The sequence below is a fragment of the Salvia splendens genome, chromosome 11 (assembly GCF_004379255.2).
Source record: "Salvia splendens isolate huo1 chromosome 11, SspV2, whole genome shotgun sequence".
Classification (NCBI taxonomy): Eukaryota; Viridiplantae; Streptophyta; class Magnoliopsida; order Lamiales; family Lamiaceae; genus Salvia; species Salvia splendens.
Window position 1 is genome coordinate 28450983 of NC_056042.1, and position 17694 is coordinate 28468676.

General features: G+C 38.1%; 2 protein-coding genes across 3 annotated transcripts; one reads left to right on the forward strand and one right to left on the reverse strand.

Moving 5' to 3' along the window:
- The first annotated feature begins 2914 nt into the window (after window positions 1–2914).
- Window positions 2915–14461, forward strand: LOC121756421 (squamous cell carcinoma antigen recognized by T-cells 3-like). 2 transcript variants are annotated; one of them, XM_042151971.1, is made up of 17 exons: window positions 2915–3273; window positions 3524–3657; window positions 5259–5316; window positions 5672–5887; window positions 6426–6698; window positions 8083–8217; window positions 8307–8432; window positions 9017–9061; window positions 9278–9385; window positions 10683–10825; window positions 10927–11050; window positions 11869–11943; window positions 12669–13034; window positions 13118–13210; window positions 13573–13732; window positions 14094–14354; window positions 14385–14461. In XM_042151971.1, exons 1-16 carry the CDS (start codon window positions 3043–3045, stop codon window positions 14327–14329), a joined length of 2523 nt encoding a protein of 840 aa, XP_042007905.1. In that variant the 5' UTR covers window positions 2915–3042; the 3' UTR covers window positions 14330–14354; window positions 14385–14461. The 2 variants fall into 2 exon arrangements, with proteins under 2 accessions (XP_042007905.1, XP_042007904.1); XM_042151970.1 differs by having other exon boundaries at window positions 14094–14461.
- Window positions 14462–15323: 862 nt separating this feature from the next.
- Window positions 15324–16272, reverse strand: LOC121754733. Its single transcript, XM_042150046.1, has 3 exons — window positions 16081–16272; window positions 15587–16024; window positions 15324–15425 (listed from the first exon to the last, which is right to left on the reverse strand). Exons 1-3 carry the CDS (start codon window positions 16270–16272, stop codon window positions 15324–15326), a joined length of 732 nt encoding a protein of 243 aa, XP_042005980.1.
- Between the last annotated feature and the right edge of the window lie 1422 nt (window positions 16273–17694).

Sequence of the window (17694 nt, forward strand, 5' to 3'; positions counted from 1 at the left end):
AAGCTATTGAAAGTTCAGAAAGCGATGGTTGGAAAGGTGCTTTGGAAGAAGAGATGCAATCTCTTCAGAAGAACAACACGTGGAAGCTGATGCCATTGCCGAAAGGCAGGAAGGCAATTGGATGTAAATAGGTTTTTGCAAAGAAAGAGGGATTTCCTAACAAAGATGATGTTCGCTACAAAGCAAGATTGGTAGCTAAAGGCTACGCCCAGAAGGAGGGAATTGATTACAATGAGGTATTTTCTCCTGTTGTTAAACATTTCTCCATTAGAATTTTGTTGGCTTTGGTAGCGCAGTTGAATTTGGAGCTAGCTCAACTTGATGTGAAGACCGCGTTTTTACACGGTGATCTTAAGGAGGAAATCTATATGGCCCAACCGGAGGGATTCAAGGTTGCTGGTAAAGAAAATTGGGTTTGCAAGTTGAACAAATCGTTGTACGGATTGAAGCAGTCTTCAAGACAGTGGTACAAACGGTTTGACAAGTTTATGAAGGATCAGATGTACACAAGAAGCAAATACGACCACTGTGTGTATTTGCGCAGACTTCAAGATGGTTCCTACATCTACCTACTCTTATACGTTGATGATATGCTGATAGCATCAAAGAGCCAAGTTGAAATTGACAGATTGAAGGCTCAGTTGAGTAAAGAGTTCGAGATGAAGGATTTGGGGGAAGCCAAGAAGATTCTCGGTATGGAGATTACAAGGGATAGAGAGGGAGACAAGCTTTGGCTGACACAGAAGCAGTATTTGACCAAAGTACTACAGCGTTTTGGTGTGAATGATGATTCCAAATCTGTAAGTACCCCACTTGCTCCCCATTTGAAACTTAGTTCTAAGTTATCTCCAAATACGGAAGATGAGCGAGAATATATGGCGAAGGTTCCCTATGCTAACGCAGTTGGAAGCTTGATGTATGCAATGGTGTGTACAAGACCTGACATTTCACAGGCCGTTGGTACTGTGAGCAGATACATGCATGATCCAGGCAAGGGTCATTGGCAAGCTGTGAAATGGATTCTGCGGTATATCAAAGGTACTGTAGATATTGGTTTGTTGTTTGAGCAGGATAAATCACTTGGTCATTTTGCAGTTGGATATTGTGATTCCGACTATGCTGGTGATTTGGATAAGCGAAGATCTACTACGGGCTATTTGTTCACTTTAGCGAGTGCGACAGTTAGTTGGAAGTTTACCTTGCAGTCAACGGTAGCTTTGTCTACGACAGAGGCAGATTACATGGCCATTACTGAAGCTGTGAAGGAGGCAATTTGGCTTCATAGGTTGCTGAAAGAATTAGGTGTTGGTCAGAAACAACTTGAAGTATATTCTGACAGCCAGAGTGCTATTCATTTAGCAAAGAATCAGGTCTTTCATGCAAGGACGAAGCACATTGATGTTCACTATCATTTTGTGCGGGAAATTCTCGAAGAAGAGGAAATTGTCATCAGAAAGGTTCCAACTTTGGAGAATCCTGCAGATATGTTGACCAAGGTGGTGACGAGAGTCAAGTTTGAACATTGTTTGGACTGGGTTAGTATTCTGCGATTTGGAGCTGGCGCTTGACTGCGCCAATATGAAAGCACCGCGAGTCGTCTGTTTGGATGGAGAAGATTTGTGTTCGGTGGGATTTGAAATTTTGTCAAGGTAGAGATTTGTTGAAATTGCCAAAATTTCTTTGTCCCACATCGGTGGGTATTAGGGAGTTGGGGGGAGTGGCTTCCTATAAAAGGAGCACTCCTCCCTCACTTGTAATGTACCTCAAATATTGTATTCTCTTCTCCGTCTGAATATAAGCGGGCTCTGCAGAGGGTGCTCGGAGACATAGGCAATTTGGCCGAACTCCGTTATCAAAGTTTCGGGTGTGTTCTTTCTTTATTATTTATTTTGTTCCGCATTTATTTCTGGCTTTATTTTCTGTTGGGATATTGTATTCAATATTATTTGCGGGTTTGGTAGTAGTGTTTTGTACGGTTCTTTTGGGTGTTTTTATATTGTGATAAATACACCGACTAATAAATTATGTTAGGAATCTGGTATTTAAGAGGGACAGTGTCCTCGCCAGTCTTTCCAAAGAATTTATTTGGAGAAGTAATTTTATCGAGTAGACCCCATTGAGTTAACTCTGAAATTACTGAATCGGTTCATTTCACTATTTGAGAGAAAATTACCCGGTTTTCTCAACATCACCTTCTCCTACTCCCCATAGTCTCCTCCCTTGCTGCGCAGTTGCCGCCATGTCATCCTCTCCTTCCTCACCACCTCCCTCTCCCCTTGTTGTCGTTGTCTTGTCCTTGCCCAACTCATCACCACCATCTCCTACTTCCTTCCTCACAATCATTGTCTCGTCCTCCTCCTCTATCGCCGCATTGCCATTTCATATTTGTTCTTGCGTTCAAAGATAATCGAGAGATATTTAACAAGATGGAGAAATTTAACCTAATTACATAAGCTATTTGAATTCAGGGTCGGAACCTGGATGGGGACCCGCATGAATTGTGAGCTTGCCCAGAGGGCTACTAATAAACAAGTTTTATTATTTTTGATCTTCCTTTAAAATTAAATAATAAAATACGATCGAGAAACAAAAGAATATAATGTACAACTTGTAACCATTTATCACTATGATAAATTATAGTACTAGTACGTAAAATCACATTTGTAAACACTGAAACAAAATTAAAAGTAGTTATTAAAAATATTATGGATTTTGCTTAAATTCTAGCATATCCCACAATTATGAAAATCAGTCATAAAAATCACAAAATTTAACTTTTTTTTTAGTTTTTCCGCAACAAAAAGTTTAGATTTTTTTAATAGTTTTGTTGATTAGATGTGTTTTAAATTGATGATGTAATTGAGTTATTTTTTTTACTAAAATTTTACTCAAATTAGATTACTTTACCATTAAAATTAATCAAATGTATTTCGGGAAAGCTGGACAGATTTTTTCGAAAAAGGAATCGAAGTAAAAGCAGACACTGAATTTGTAGATACTGCTACGCTGAAAATTTCCTCCTGAAGCTTCAATTTTGTGAAAATGGCGGATTCTGAAACCCTAGTTGCTGCTCAATCGACTAGCCTAGAAGAAGACAGCAACACAAACGATGTTTTGATGCCTGACGCTAAGAACCCTACTGAAGGCTCCGACTCCGACTCAGAATCCGAATCGGACTCCGACTCTGAAGATGAATCCCAGGCGAAGGCTCAAATTGAAGCACTAGAAACACAGCTCTACAATAATCCATCGGATTACGATACTCATGTCCAAGTAAACATCATTTCCTGCCGATAACTAGCATACATACTTTTACTCATTTTGTGTGCTTAATTTTTTGTGAATATGCGTACTAGCTTTTCTGTCTGTAAGCTAGAGTTATGCCACGGGGTTTGTTGCAATTGATTGGTGCTAATCTATCATTTTGATGGACCGAGTTTTGTTTAGCCTTCAAATTTGGTCACGCAATCCGGTATGAAGGATAAATGTGCTGATTCTCAGTTTATCTATGTGAATCTTAAAGTATATCAAAGCTCTGCGGAAGCAAGGGGAGTTAGAGAAGCTGAGTCAAGCAAGGGAAGCAATGAGTTCTTTATTCCCACTGACTCCTGATATGTGGCGCAAATGGGCTAAGGATCAAACTACTGTTAGCTCCTCGTGAGTTTATTTATATACTTTTTGTTTGTTTGTTTTGGATCCTTGTCTCAATATTGCAATTTGTCCGATTACTCTTGTCGCTCTAAACTCTAAAATTTTAACTGGTCTCCCGTATAATTTAGTATAGCTATACAAAGAAAGTCAACAGTGTTTTGGCTTACTGAATTATGATAGGTGATATGTTTTAGGTCTGAACATTGCCTAATGCGATATGCTATAATTTTTTGGCCATCAGATCATGTGTTGGCACTCAATGCTTCTAGTATATATTCTTTCTGATAGTTGGTATGGTATAGTTTATGTGACCTCATGATTTTTTTGGTGTTAGAAATATTTGCATACCATGGTAATTAATATAGTACATGGTATATAGACAAAGCAAGTATGGCTTATCATTTCACAAAAGTGGATGTGTTTGTAAAGTATAGAATATGAGCACAAAATTTCGATTTAAAATAATTAACAATTGGAATTATGTATGTCACGCAAAATAGTGCACACCCAAGTGTCACACGAGTTTTTATAAAAGTGAGTTTGTGTTTTGTGAGTGGAGAAAGAGCCCCACTTTGCTGTTTTTTATGTACTTCCTCCGTCCTTCAAAAACAACAACTATTTCCATTTTGGTCTGCCCCTTAAAGTTATGCACTTCTAATGAGGTGGGACCTATTCTCCACTAACAATAGTTTAAATCACTTTTTCTTTCTATTTCTCGTACTTTATCAATTGTGCATTAAAATCTGTGTCGTTTCAAAGGTTGCTATTTTAATAGATGAAGGGAGTATCAGTTAATAATTTAATATATAGATAATGGTGGGGCATATTTGATAGTTTTGTAAAAGTGTACTCCCTCCGTCCCAAAGAAGATGACCCCTTCCTTGGGCGGCACGGGAATTTATGCAAGTTTGTTTTGTGTGTGAAGTGGTGAGAGTAAAGTAAGAGGGAAGGAATAAAGTAGAGATAAAGGTGTTTCCATTTTTAGTAATGGGTCATCTCGGTTTGAACAAACAAAAAAGAAAAGTGGGTCATCTTTAATGGGACGGAGAAGTACAAAAATGAGGCTAAAGTGTAGATGCATTGTGTCTAAAGCACTGAAAATGGAACGTTAAAAAAGCGTGCACTATTTTGGGGGACACCCTAAAATGGAAAAATGTGCAATGTTTTGTGGAAGAGTATAACTTTAATATTCTCCTATAGGAAATAGTTGTTTTCTCTCCTAGTGGATATTGCAATTTTCTTGATTCCGCCACACTTTTTTACTCACTGTTGTTGAGTAATTTATTTAATATCTTGATATTGCTTGTATTCTGTTGTTGATGATCAGTTAAATGTAATATTATGAGGATGTACACAATTTTCTGAACAGTGATATGGGCAATCTAACCTTTAGCTACGTTAACAATGAGTGATAAGTGATTGCTCTGTACCCGAGTATATGAAATTGCATTCTCTCTTGCCTTTTCCCCTCTCCCTCTCCGCTCATGTATTTTTTTGTACACCTAAATCTTTATTAACGTATGTCAGAATCATGTTTCATGTTTTATGTTGCGACTATTGTTGGACACACTGTCACGTTATTATGTGATAAAATAATTCCTTTGCAGGCTAGAAGCACTCCCTCAGATCGAAAAGCTGTATGAACGAGGAGTCTCTGATTATATGGTATGATCTTGTATTATACCTGAAAACCTAACTAAAGAGTAAAGATTACAGTTTACTAATCTCCATGACAATCAGATTAAATTCTGTTCACAAGTGAAAAACATATCCACTTTTTTCCGTACTTCCTTTAGTTATTGGTGATCACAAGCTTCAAAGTGCGACTTTTACTAATATCAAGCTGAACAACATAAAATATTATAACAGCCAAGGTGATCTTATGGAAATTGAACTGTTTCACTTAAAAAATGCTCTCTATATATTTGTACATATGTATAGTCATGTGCATTTCTTTAAAAGCATTTTGCAGTTTGCCATCTAGTATCTAGTAATAAAGAGTTGAATCTTCTTTGTGCAGTCTGTTGACCTTTGGTGTGACTACTTAAATTTTGTACAAGAACATGATCCTTCCGTCAAAGAATGTTCTGCCGTGGGCATCTCGAAAGCAAGAAATCTATTTGAGCGTGCACTTACTGCTGCTGGCTTGCATGTTGACGGAGGTCACCACATATGGGAGCTGTACAGAGAATTTGAACAAGCGATTATTTTTACTATTGACGAAACTGACTCTGCGGTTAGAGACTGTTATCCATTTCTTACACCATTTAATGAGTTTTCTGTAAATAATGTTCTCCCTGTGGTACTTATAACTGCGCTGTATGTGTCGCTGGAATCTAGTTGGTCACTTTGTGGTATTAGAAATGCTTGTCCTTATGTCATCCTTGCCTACTCATAGTCTACTAATGGATATTGGGGACAAGGAGGTCAATACAATTATAGGTGTAGTTATTTCATTTTCATTTTCTATGTAGAGACAAGCTTCTCTTGATATAGATGCTGATGCAGTTTAATTTTTTGAATGGCTGTTCCTTAATACAATCATATGTTTGGTAATCAAAAGATTTCCCATTTTATTGTCAGAAGTTACTTTGCTAATTTCTGTCTAAGGCCTTTGATTAGATTTTATGAAATCTGTGTTTGTGCTTATTTTTAAGCTCTTTCAGCCAATTTTTGTTTCTAATCAGAAATAGTATGTTCTTTGTTGTTAACTGGTATGTCACTTTTGACTTTGTATAAGTTTCCGTAGTTAATAGTGGCTGCTTATATTGCAGGCAAAAGAAAAGCAGATCCAGCGCGTGCGAAATTTATTTCATCGTCAGTTGTCTATTCCCCATACCGACCTAAAATCAACACTTGCTGCTTACCAGGCCTGGGAAGCTGATCAAGGGCGTCTCAGTAATGCTAACAATAAAGAGTTAGATGACCTTCCATCTCATGTTGTCTCTGTATATCAGAAGGCATTGGAGATGCTGTATGACCGAGCTCATCTAGAAGAAAATATTTCCAAGAGCAATACAGATTCTGAAAAACTTCAAGATTTCATGGTACTTACACACTAGAACTCTCTTCTCTCTATCAGAAGGAAATAACTATTCTTTAAACATAAAAAACACGCATCAACCACTTAAAAGGACTGAAGTTCTGCTTGTTCAAAAGATGAGAGATTTATATATTGGTCACGTTGTAGGTTGATGCAAATTGAGATTCACTTACAGATGCAGAAATTTTGTGCTGGTGCTGAAAAATTGTCTAAGGTGCAAATTAAAAACCATTGAGTGCTACTTGTTATAGGACTTTGCCTTATTGGGTGGTGTATGCTATTTTTCATTGAAATGCACTTCTCCTCTTTCTTGGAATAATATTCGTATCACAAAATGGAACATAAATAAGAGAATCAATCGTGTTGTCTTAAGAGTCTTTGACTCTTAGCTGTGTGGCCATTACTGTAAGATGTCCTTTTATCTCTAGTAGTGACCCTTCATAGTCCTTTTCTTTTTAGAGATTGACTTTGTTACTAGGAGTTGCTGTTATGTTAGCATGATTCGAAAGTCATACGTTATAAGATGAAGGGATCTAGGTGTAAGGATCATAAGCTCTTCGAATTTTATTTTAATTTTTGTAAAAAAAGAAAAAAAACCCGGCTTATTTGCCTTTGAAGTTCAAACTTCAAACAGACATTTATCCACTCGTTGAGGAAGAAGCGTAATTCTCTTGGTGATATTAGTTGTCCGTCAGCACTTCATATCTTGATGAAATATTTGTAGAATCTAGATGGTAACTATACAGCTGTTTTCATTTCTTTTCATTCCCAGTTCCAATACCCAGTGCACAGAATTTCAGGCTATTATGAAACGAATATTTTAGCATTGGTTCTGACATGATGAATAAGGATTTTTGATTGTGGGTATAGGGCTGAAAGAAGTTTTTGCAAGTGTGTATATTGAGTAAGAATTAATCGAAGCACACGTTATGAGTGTTAAGCCGGCCATAGAACTTTGGACAAAAAGGTATCTGAATGTAAAAAAACAAATTATGTCTTCAGGTTTATATATACATGACTTCTGCTTTAGTTGTTCACCTTTGTGCTCTTCCCAGTAATGAGGTTTTGATTTGAGAGAATGAATCAGGGAAAGAGCTGAATGGGTCTGTTTTAAGTTGGCATCAAATGCCCCAAATAATGGTACACAATTAGTGTCGGGTTTCATGTAGAATACACTTATTTAAATGGTTCCATTTAATAAAGTTGTTTATGTGAATATCTTACCATATTCTAACTGACTCAAAGTTTTGTTTTCACATCTATCATGTTGAAAACTGAAAGTGTTCTAATTCTGATAATAAAATGACCAATTCTTAACACTGTTAAAAGACAGACGTGTATCGTCTGTAGACTAGTTTCAGATTATTAATGATTTTCATACTCTGCAGACTTACTTGAAATTTGAGCACTCATCTGGTGATCCAGCACGTATACAGATCTTGTATGAACGAGCTATAGCCGTGTTTCCTGTATCTGCTGATCTATGGCTTGACTATACACAGTATCTGGATAAAACATTCAAGGTTTTGTACTTCATTTTATGTGGTTGTGTTTTCTCACATTTATGTTTTCTGAGATTGCAATCAATGACATTTGAACTGATGCATTGCAGACTGCCAGAATTGTGAGGGACAGTTATTATAGGGCCACAAGGAACTGTCCTTGGGTGGGTGAATTGTGGGTTCGATACTTGCTTGCCCTGGAACGTTGTCATGCTTCTGAGGAAGAGTTATCAACAGTATGTATCTATTCTAGTCCTTCGATGAGTCTGACACCTAATAAATGATTTTTTAAATCTTTTGTGCTTTAGATTTCTTGTTCAATGTTGTAGGTGCATTTTTAATGCACTGCTTAAGTTGACATTAAAAAATCCTCCTTCTGATTTCTTCTTTTTTTTTGGGGGGGGGGGGGTAGACGTTATTGTTGGAGAATACTCAATTCCATAAGGTCCATAGCTGTGTTGTTTCACAAGATTAGAAATCAACCACTAACTCTGTTATCTTAGACTAGTTTCTTTATGCTACAAAAGAAATGTAGAAATCCAAGAAAACTGCATAATACCTAAGGCATCATGTGTCAGAGACTCATAGGTATCATACTGGAGTTAACATGCAAAGAGAACACATGCATGTTTAAGGTTTAATTTAATTCTGTCTGGTCCTGTTATTTGAAGAATTTTATTTCTCTTTCACTATTTAATTATGTGAACTACTTTTTGTTCCAGTGTGATGTGTAATCTCTAGATCTTCTTCTCTTGCTATTCCTATGCTCCCCTCCCCTCCTTTTCTATTGTGTGCAACATCTTATTTCTCATTATTTCAGGTATTTGAACGATCACTGCTGTGCACTTTTTCAGGATTTGATGAGGTACAAAATTTTAACATATGATTGATTGTTCTGAAAATATGCATTTCAAGTATTGGGAGAGTTACTGAACATGCTTACTATCTGTGGCTCTTCCGAATAATTTGTTCTTAACCGGAAGTGGAGGACATTGGCCTGTGTTTTCAGGCCATTGAGGTCAACTGATTGCTGTTTTCTTGTACTCCGTATTTCTGACTTTGCCTGCACTTTCTGTTTCAGTACCTAAATGTATTCCTCACAAGAGCAGACGGGCTAAGGCGGAGAATGTCTTCATCTACAGCTGTGAAGGATGAAGTGGATTATGCAATTATAAGGGATGTATTTCAGGTATTATATTGTAGACTTATTTTAAGTGTTTTACTGACTATTGCCTTGGGTTTCTAGATCTCTGATTTTTATGTGTTTGTTTATAGTAATTTTGTATTGATGATTAATTTGTAGACATGCTGATGGTCTTAGTATTTTTCCCTTTATTGGTGTAACTAGTCAGTATATCTGAAGTAGAATGACACTGCACACTTGTTTTGTTCTGTTGTTACTTTTGACGAATACTTCCTCCGGCCCACCATAAGCGATTCACATTCCTTTTTGGGACATCCCACCTAAAATGAGTCATTTCCATTTTTAGCACAATATAACACATTTCCTCTTTCTTACTTTATTCTCTCTTCACTTCTCTACTTAATTCTCTCTTTACTTTTCTACTTTATTCTCTCTCATACTTTACTCTTTCTCCACTCAACTCTTGAAATACTCCCTCCGTTCCAACTAAGAAGACACACTTTCCTTTTTAGTTTGTCCCAACAAAGATGACACATTTGTATATTTGTTCACTTTCTCTCTCCAATTAATACACCCAACCACTTTTTTCTCTCTCCAATTAACTACATCAACCAATAACTCCTAAAATCCCGTGCCGACTAAGAAATGTGTCATCTTAGCCGGGACGGAGGGAGTGTCATTTCTTAAATCCCGTGCCCAATAGAAATGCCTCGCTTATGGCGGGACAGGGGGAGTACTATTTTGCAACAGCTAGAGGACTTTGAACCACACCTTATCGCCTCTGAAATCTCTAGATTGAAAGGGTTCACAGGTTTAAATAGAAGCTTTATTCATATTTTATTTACTGCTTCTTGTGCATTAGTCTGGCTGGTTGCTAATTGGTAGGTTTGCAACAAAGCTACCTTACAGGGATCCACTAAATCTATGTCCTTTATCACTACTGTTGATTGGCATTGTTTAATTACTTCCTGATCTTGTCTTCTAGGAGAAATCAAATTCTGTGGCAAGGCTATGCAATAGTTCTTGTATAGTTCATTATTTCTATGGTAATTTATTATTTAAATTTTTGAAGCCCTAGGCTTAAAACATGAGTTGCACATTATCATGCTCCTCATTAAATGTTTATAGATGCCAAGTATCCATGATGGCTGAATAGCCACCAACTACTCTCGTTTCATATTTTGCTTTATTGATTTTGATGTGTGTGTCTAAAAAAGATGTACTGCTTAATGGTATCAGTCTATTTTATGTCAACTGACTATATTGGCAAAATGTGTGCCTTTTACTTTGAAATCTATTAACCCCTGTTTACATACGTTTTTTTTTGTTTTTTGGATCTTAGCGTGCATCAGATTACCTATCCCCACATCTCAAAAACACAGAAAGCTTACTTCGCTTGCACAGTTATTGGGCTCGACTGGAGTTGAAGTATGGAAAAGATTTGACTGCGGCTCGTGGTGTCTGGGAGAGCTTGCTTAAAATATGGTGTTCCCTATATTCTTGCCCTTTCTTGGTTGATTCTTTGATATGTTTATTGTTATTAACAGAGTTATTAAACTATATTTTTCTCTTCTATTATTTTCTAGTGGGTCTATGATGGAAGCTTGGCAAGCTTATGTAGCATGGGAGATTGAGACGGGCAATATAAATGAAGGCAGATCCCTTTACAAGAGATGCTATAGTAAGAGATTCCCTGGAACAGGCTCAGAGGTAGGACTTTGGGTTGACTATTGTTGTAGTTGGTTAGAAGGGCTAAGCCTTTCCTTTGATTTCTCTTGGTGGGTAACGGGAGCTGGTTGATGAAAATTTTTCTCTTTAAGTGTCTTCTACCACTTTTTGGAGCCACCATGTTATCTTGTATCCCACTTAAAAAAAAGAAAAATGATTTTTCTCTGGGGATGTATCTGCTTATTGCTCTCCATAACATCTTCAAAGTTCAAACTTGTCTCTGAAATTCTTAATGACAGCGTTCACTTTTTAAAGGTTTTAGTCATAGTCAGCTTACTGCCTTTGTTATTATATGCTGCAGATGATTAATTTGTTTGAAGAATAGGAAACAGGCTTGTTTATTTTTAAAGCCTTTTAGGCTAGAATTGTATTGTATGTACTTTGTGTGGAAACTGGAAATCTGATGTGAATTGTGCTTTTTTAGTGATAATTGATTAAGCCAATTATTAAACTAGTTAATTGCTTAAAAGGTATGAACCAGACAACATTATTTGGATGCTTGGGTGATAAGATGCATGTAAAACATTTTCCCAATTATTGCACCATTGATGTTGCGGAACTCAACAAGCCCATGCAGCAAGTCTTTCTTTTTGTCCTTTTAAATAATGAGAATGTCCCTTGTTCAACTATTCCTCATACAAGTCAACCCTCACATGAATTAATTGTATCTAATGCCTTCTTGGACTTGACTGATCTCACTTTGCATTGGTTCAGAGTCTTCTTGATGTTTTCAATTGAGATACATGTGATACCTTTGGATTAGATGATACATTCATTTCCTAAAAAACAGAATCATTCAGGATATTTGCCATTCATGGCTGCGCTTTGAGAGAGAATACGGATCACTTGAAGAGTTTGATATTGCTGTTCAAAAGGTAATTTTCTGTCGAAATTTTGTTTCCAATATGCCTTACCTTCTGTTCACTACTTAAGACTACATTTTTAGGCAATACTCGCAATATATAGCCCCTTTACTTAAAGTTTTTCTTTTCACTTGTTATACAATTAACACCTTTCTGACTTGCTCTGCATTATTGCCAATATATATGCAAATAGTCGTGATAAATAATAGGCACGTCATTTTTTAACTGCGTATTTTCTGCATTATTTTATTAGTCAAAGAGGCACATTACATTCGTCAACACTTAATTTCGAATGTGTTCATAGAAGTTATGTGGTGCCAGGCTGTGCCCCTAATTGTCTATGTGGAATTGTGGATCAGTACATTTATTACTGGTATTACGTTGAACTGTCACTAAGCATAATTAATGGGTCAATATTGCCAACTAGAATAAGAAGCCTGTATGTGACACATGTATAGAACTTTAGAGTTTCTGGAGAAACTGAAAGTAAGAAGTCTCTCGTATTGATGTCCATTTGATTATGTCCTGGATTACACATTATTAACCTTAGTGTACCTTTTGTTTGAGTTAGACATGATTATATGAACAATACTTGCTGAAAATAATTTGGGATACCTGCAATTTAGATGTTCAGGCTCTTCATATGAGATGCTTTGAATTTAAGATATTTTATTATTTTACAGTATCCCTTTTAATTATTCCTTCGTGTGTTGCATCCAATGTTAACATTGTTGCAGGTGTCTCCTCGTCTTCAAGAGTTGCAGCTGTTTAGGTCTCAACAGGAGAGCAAAAATGGCATTCCTGCAGCAAATGAGAGAGAAAATCCATCCAAGAAAAGTGCCCGGGAAAAGAGGAAGCCAACTTCACATTTAGTAGAAGAACAGCCACCAGCTAAGCATCACAAAAGTGCGGCTCAGAACTCCAACAAAAAAAATCAGAATGATAAAAGTCAGCCAAGGCAATCAGCTGAACCAAGTGAAGCTGCTGAGTTAAAAAACAAAAATGCAGAACGTGCTAAGAACCAGGAAACAGATAAATCCTCTAAAAAGTCTATCCAATTTAATGATCAATGCACTGCCTTCGTTTCCAATCTGAATCTCCAGGCATGTTGTCTCTTGCTAAGACTTTCTTTTGTAACCAATCATCACTAAATCATGGATCATGATATTCATTACAATACCTGTAGGCAACTGCTGATGATCTGCATAATTTCTTTGCTGATGCTGGTGGAGTTGTTGCAGTTCGATTACTAAAGGACAAATTTACCAGAAAATCAAGAGTAAGTGCTGAGCATTTTATTCCTATTGGGGCAGTAATTAATATGTACAATTTTACATATAGTGGGTTTTAATATTCGTCTTCCTAGGTTTGCGACTTTTTGTTGTTAATGTTTCTATTGGCTACATTGTTCCTCAAAAAACCAAAATTTTCTCTTTGACCAGCTCTGACAAGAATAAAGTCTTGGAGATGCCATTTTCCTTAGAAAGTAAAAAGGAAATTGATTTGATTAATCTTGATGTTGCTCAGTAGTACAATGTAGTGGTTGAGACCCTAAAATCTCTGTTCATTTAGAGTTTGGTCTTGAGATTTGCATTCTATAATTATGTTGGTCCTATTATTTACACCTGTTTCTTCGTGAAGGGGTTGGCATATGTGGATTTCTCAGACGATGCACACCTTGCAGCGGCTTTACAAAAGAACAAACAAATCTTTATGGGCAAGAAGTTAAGCATTTTGAAATCAGATCCTAAGCAAGGCAGGAAGAAAGAAGTTGCTGGGCGCAGTGGCAGAGCAGAACCTGGTAAGTTAATGCATCAGCATGTCTATCTTCAAATTTTGTATCCTACCTTGTGTTAGTCAGTTGTTATTTGAGACAAATCTAAAATATCAATTGCTGTTTGAAGTATTGGTCATCCTGTCAGACGCTAGGTAGTTTCTAGCTGCTGTAATTTATAAAATGTTCTTGTCCAAAAACAAAAAAACAAGTCCAAGGTGATAGTCATGTCAGGCTCGACTAAAATGGTTGTGTAGTGGAAGATTTCCTTTGCTAGACTTATCCCTCATCCAATCTGCTTTGGCATGGATAGCTTGCCTATATCATTTCTGCTTTACTGAAATTCACTACACAATATATGTGAATTCATATTGCTGTTACATTGCAGGCAGAACAGACACACGAGAGACTCCCAAGGGGAAAATGGACATTCAGCCACAGTCTCCCACTTCTGGGCATGATGACGTTCAGCTGAAGGGGAGGAACACATTTGCAGTACCAAGAAATGTGAAACCTCTCGGTTGGAGCAGTCGAAGCGCACCACCATCTGATGCAGCTAGTGAACAGGAGGCCGATAACCCCAAATCTAATGATGAGTTCAGGAAGATGCTAATGAAATCATGAAGGTCAAATAAGCCACTGGCTATGCTTCTTGTAATCGACTAAAAAGTTGGATTACTTGATGATCTTTTTCTAATTGGGTACACGTCGATAATCTTTATTAGTATGATCTGAAGCAGTGTTTCTTCACTAATATATCAGTTTCACAAGTCTTTTCTGATGGTGTCAAGATCGTAATTTTTCAAGAGGGACACACATTTTTGGCTCATTGAACATGGTTGAAATGCATTGGTCGTACACCCTACTAGTTTGTTAGATAACTGATGCAGGGAATGTATGAACTAAGGTCTACTCGTCGATTCACTATTGAATATTGGAAGGGAATGTATTAGAAAACTCGGACGTAGTGATAAAGTGGTAATGCACGAGGGCAAAAGTCTTATAATTCTTAGTAGTCTCCGAACCACGTACATTTAGTGAAAAAAACAAAATTAAAACAAAAACAATACCATCCACATCTCTAAAAACACATTATCCATTGCGCACCTATATACCTGTGACCTATACTTACTATACGTACTTTTCAAGTGCACGTACTTAATAAAACCGTGAAAGGAGTTATTTTTGGTATAACTTGGTTATTACTCCATGCGTCTGCAAATAGGAGTCTCGTTTTTCCATTTTAATCCCTCCGTGAATAGGAGTCTCAGTTCACTTTTATCATAAATGTAATAGAGTCTCACTCCCACCTTCTACTAACTCACTCCACTCACATTTCTTTTAAAACTAATATACACAAGTGAGACTCTTATTCCACTAACTTTTGTTCACCCACTTTTCTTTACATTTCCTAGAGCATCCCCAACCCCATCCCAAATCCATGCCCCAAGTCCTCTAACCCTGCAGGCCCCAACCCGGGCCACAACTATTAAATTGCACTATTCACAACTCCAACCTATTTTACTCGTAAAATAGAATACGTTGAACAATTAAAACCAGGAAAATTCATTGTTCAGTCGAAAAAAAGAAAATTACAAATCCTAAAAAATTTAAAAAACTACTTCTTCATTTGTGTGCAAAGGTATCCTATCATCTCATGGTGCAACTTGACCTCGAACTCCGACATTGTCGAGGTATCCCTCGATGTCAACTCCGTCAACTGGCCCATCCGCAACGTAATACTCATATCCGACATAGAGTCGGATATCTTATCCAGGGAAGGATTGGGCGTCGGCGGCGGCATAGCGGAGTAGCTCGCAGTTGCCTTCCCCTTCGCTTTCCACTTTGCCGCCTTTGTGCCCATCGGACGGCTTTGAGTACCAGGGGATGAGAGGAAGATGTCGTCGTCTGCCCAAAGTGTCTGGCGGCGGAAACTTTGGTTCCCTTCTGCGCCCCACTTGCCGCCAGTTCTGCCCCACCGGTATACTTCGGGCTCTTTTCGACAAGCTTCCAAACGTCGAAGTACTTGAAGTGCTTCTTCCCGTCAGAGAAGAAATCTGCCTTGGCCTTCTCCACGAGGTCCATCTCGTTGTGCCCGCTCGGCCACATCCGAACTACGTTAGTCCACTTGCCATTCCACTTGTTCATCTCCTTCTGGACCCGACCCCAATGCTTGCGTAGCTTCACGTAGCTACGCTCGAACGACCCTCTAGGTCGACCAGCGTTGTACTTCTCTGCAATCAGCTGCCAGAACACTTTGCCGCTCTGCTGGTTGCCGATGATAGCGTCCTCGGAGATGTCGACGAAGTTCTTGGCCAGCTACATTGTCTCCTGCGGATTATACTTCTTCGGCCCCTCCTCATCCGCAACCTTGCCCTGCCCCTCCCTTCAGCGGGCTCTATATCATAGATGTCGTACTCATCAGTGCTAACTGATGATGTTATTTCCATATTGGTAGGCAACCCCGGACTAGGCGTTGCATTTGGGTCGGGAATTGGCGGCACGTGCCAGTTGTTGGAGTTGACGAAATCGTCCATCTGTCGTTGATCGCTGTTAAACCAATCCATATAAGCCGGAAATATTGGAATACAAGAGGAATGAAGTTGAGTTTGTATGGAAGAGTGATAGAATGGAGCACAACAAGTGTATAAATAGGCAAACAAAATAAAAAAAATTTAAATCGAGGGGACTTGCGACCCGGCCCAAAGACATCTAATGCCGGGCCGGGACTCGCTCATTGCGGCACTGGCGTCTTTAACCCTGAGCCAGGCCGGACAGCGGGCGCGGCCCCGGGACTCAACTGCGTCCTCGGGACGGTCCTAGGCCGCAACTCATCGACGTTTAACGCAAGGCCCGGGCCGGGACTCACTCATTGCGGCCCGGCCCCAAGCGTTGGGGATGCTCTTAAAACATGTGACGCCAAGAAATGGGACTCCTAATGACGGACGGAGGGAGTATGATTTTATATGTACTACTTCCTCCCGTCCTTCAGTTTTAGTCCACTTTGTGTTGGAGACGGGTTTTAAGAAATATATAAAAATTTGGATTGAAAAAATTAGTGGAATATGAGTCTCTCTTTTATATATTGATTTATAATAAAATGTGAGTGAAACGAGTTAGTAGAATATGTGGTCTACGTTACAATTATGGTAAAAAGTAAAAGTGGACGATAAATGAGAGATCGAGAAAAATAGCAAAAGTAGACTAAAAATGGGGAATGAAGGAGTAACATTTTTCCTCCATTTGATGAATACCTTGTTTGAACTTGTAACATCCAATAATTGATCACATTAAAGGAGGAAAGGTTAGAGTATACACAATAGGTGGAATAGTCCCAACCAAAAAAAATTTGTCCGCTTAGTCATTATAGCCACAAAAATTTGTTCAGCCACGCCACATCCACACCACAACCACATTTTACACGTTTTTTAATTGTTGGTATATTTTAATTGGACTTGAACAAAATTTGAGAAAAAATATTTGAGATTGGAATGGAATGATAAAAATGAATTGAGAATAGGAATTTTATAGAAATAAATTAAAGAATTAAAAAAAATTGAAAATCAGTGCCGCGGCAGCTCGCAATAGACCGCCGCTCGCCACACGGCGACGCCAAGTACCTGGCGCTCTCTCCCCCGCTGCGGCGCTTGTGCGCCTTACAATAGGGCGTCTGCCCAGCCAGTCCGCCGAGGGGATCTACTGTGGTGGACGAAACTATTTGCTAGAGTAGTGCTTTATGGTTGAAGTAAAGAGGTTGAGAAGCATGATTTTGGAAGTTATTAGTCTCTCACTCGATATGTCACTCAACCATGACTAGTAACTGCTTTTAAATATTGCATTTGAAATTATCTACTATATGTATCAAACTTGGGGTCTATTTATTTGGTATGGATTTTGACCTTGAAAATAACATGTTTCCGTAATCATAAATCCTACATCTGGAATATAAGAATTTGAAAATAACATGTTTCCCTTGAGATTTCTTCAAC

Coding starts and splice junctions, on each gene's coding strand:
- LOC121756421 (XM_042151970.1), top strand. CDS start 3,043: ATGGCGGATTCTGAAACCCTAGTTGCTGCTCAATCGACTAGCCTAGAA. Junction 6,699..8,082: donor AAAAACTTCAAGATTTCATG/GTACTTACACAC, acceptor CATACTCTGCAG/ACTTACTTGAAATTTGAGCA. Junction 8,218..8,306: donor ATCTGGATAAAACATTCAAG/GTTTTGTACTTC, acceptor GATGCATTGCAG/ACTGCCAGAATTGTGAGGGA.
- LOC121754733 (XM_042150046.1), bottom strand. CDS start 16,272: ATGGATTGGTTTAACAGCGATCAACGACAGATGGACGATTTCGTCAAC. Junction 16,025..16,080: donor CCGCTGAAGGGAGGGGCAGG/GCAAGGTTGCGG, acceptor GAGACAATGTAG/CTGGCCAAGAACTTCGTCGA. Junction 15,426..15,586: donor CATCTTCCTCTCATCCCCTG/GTACTCAAAGCC, acceptor CGGATGGGCCAG/TTGACGGAGTTGACATCGAG.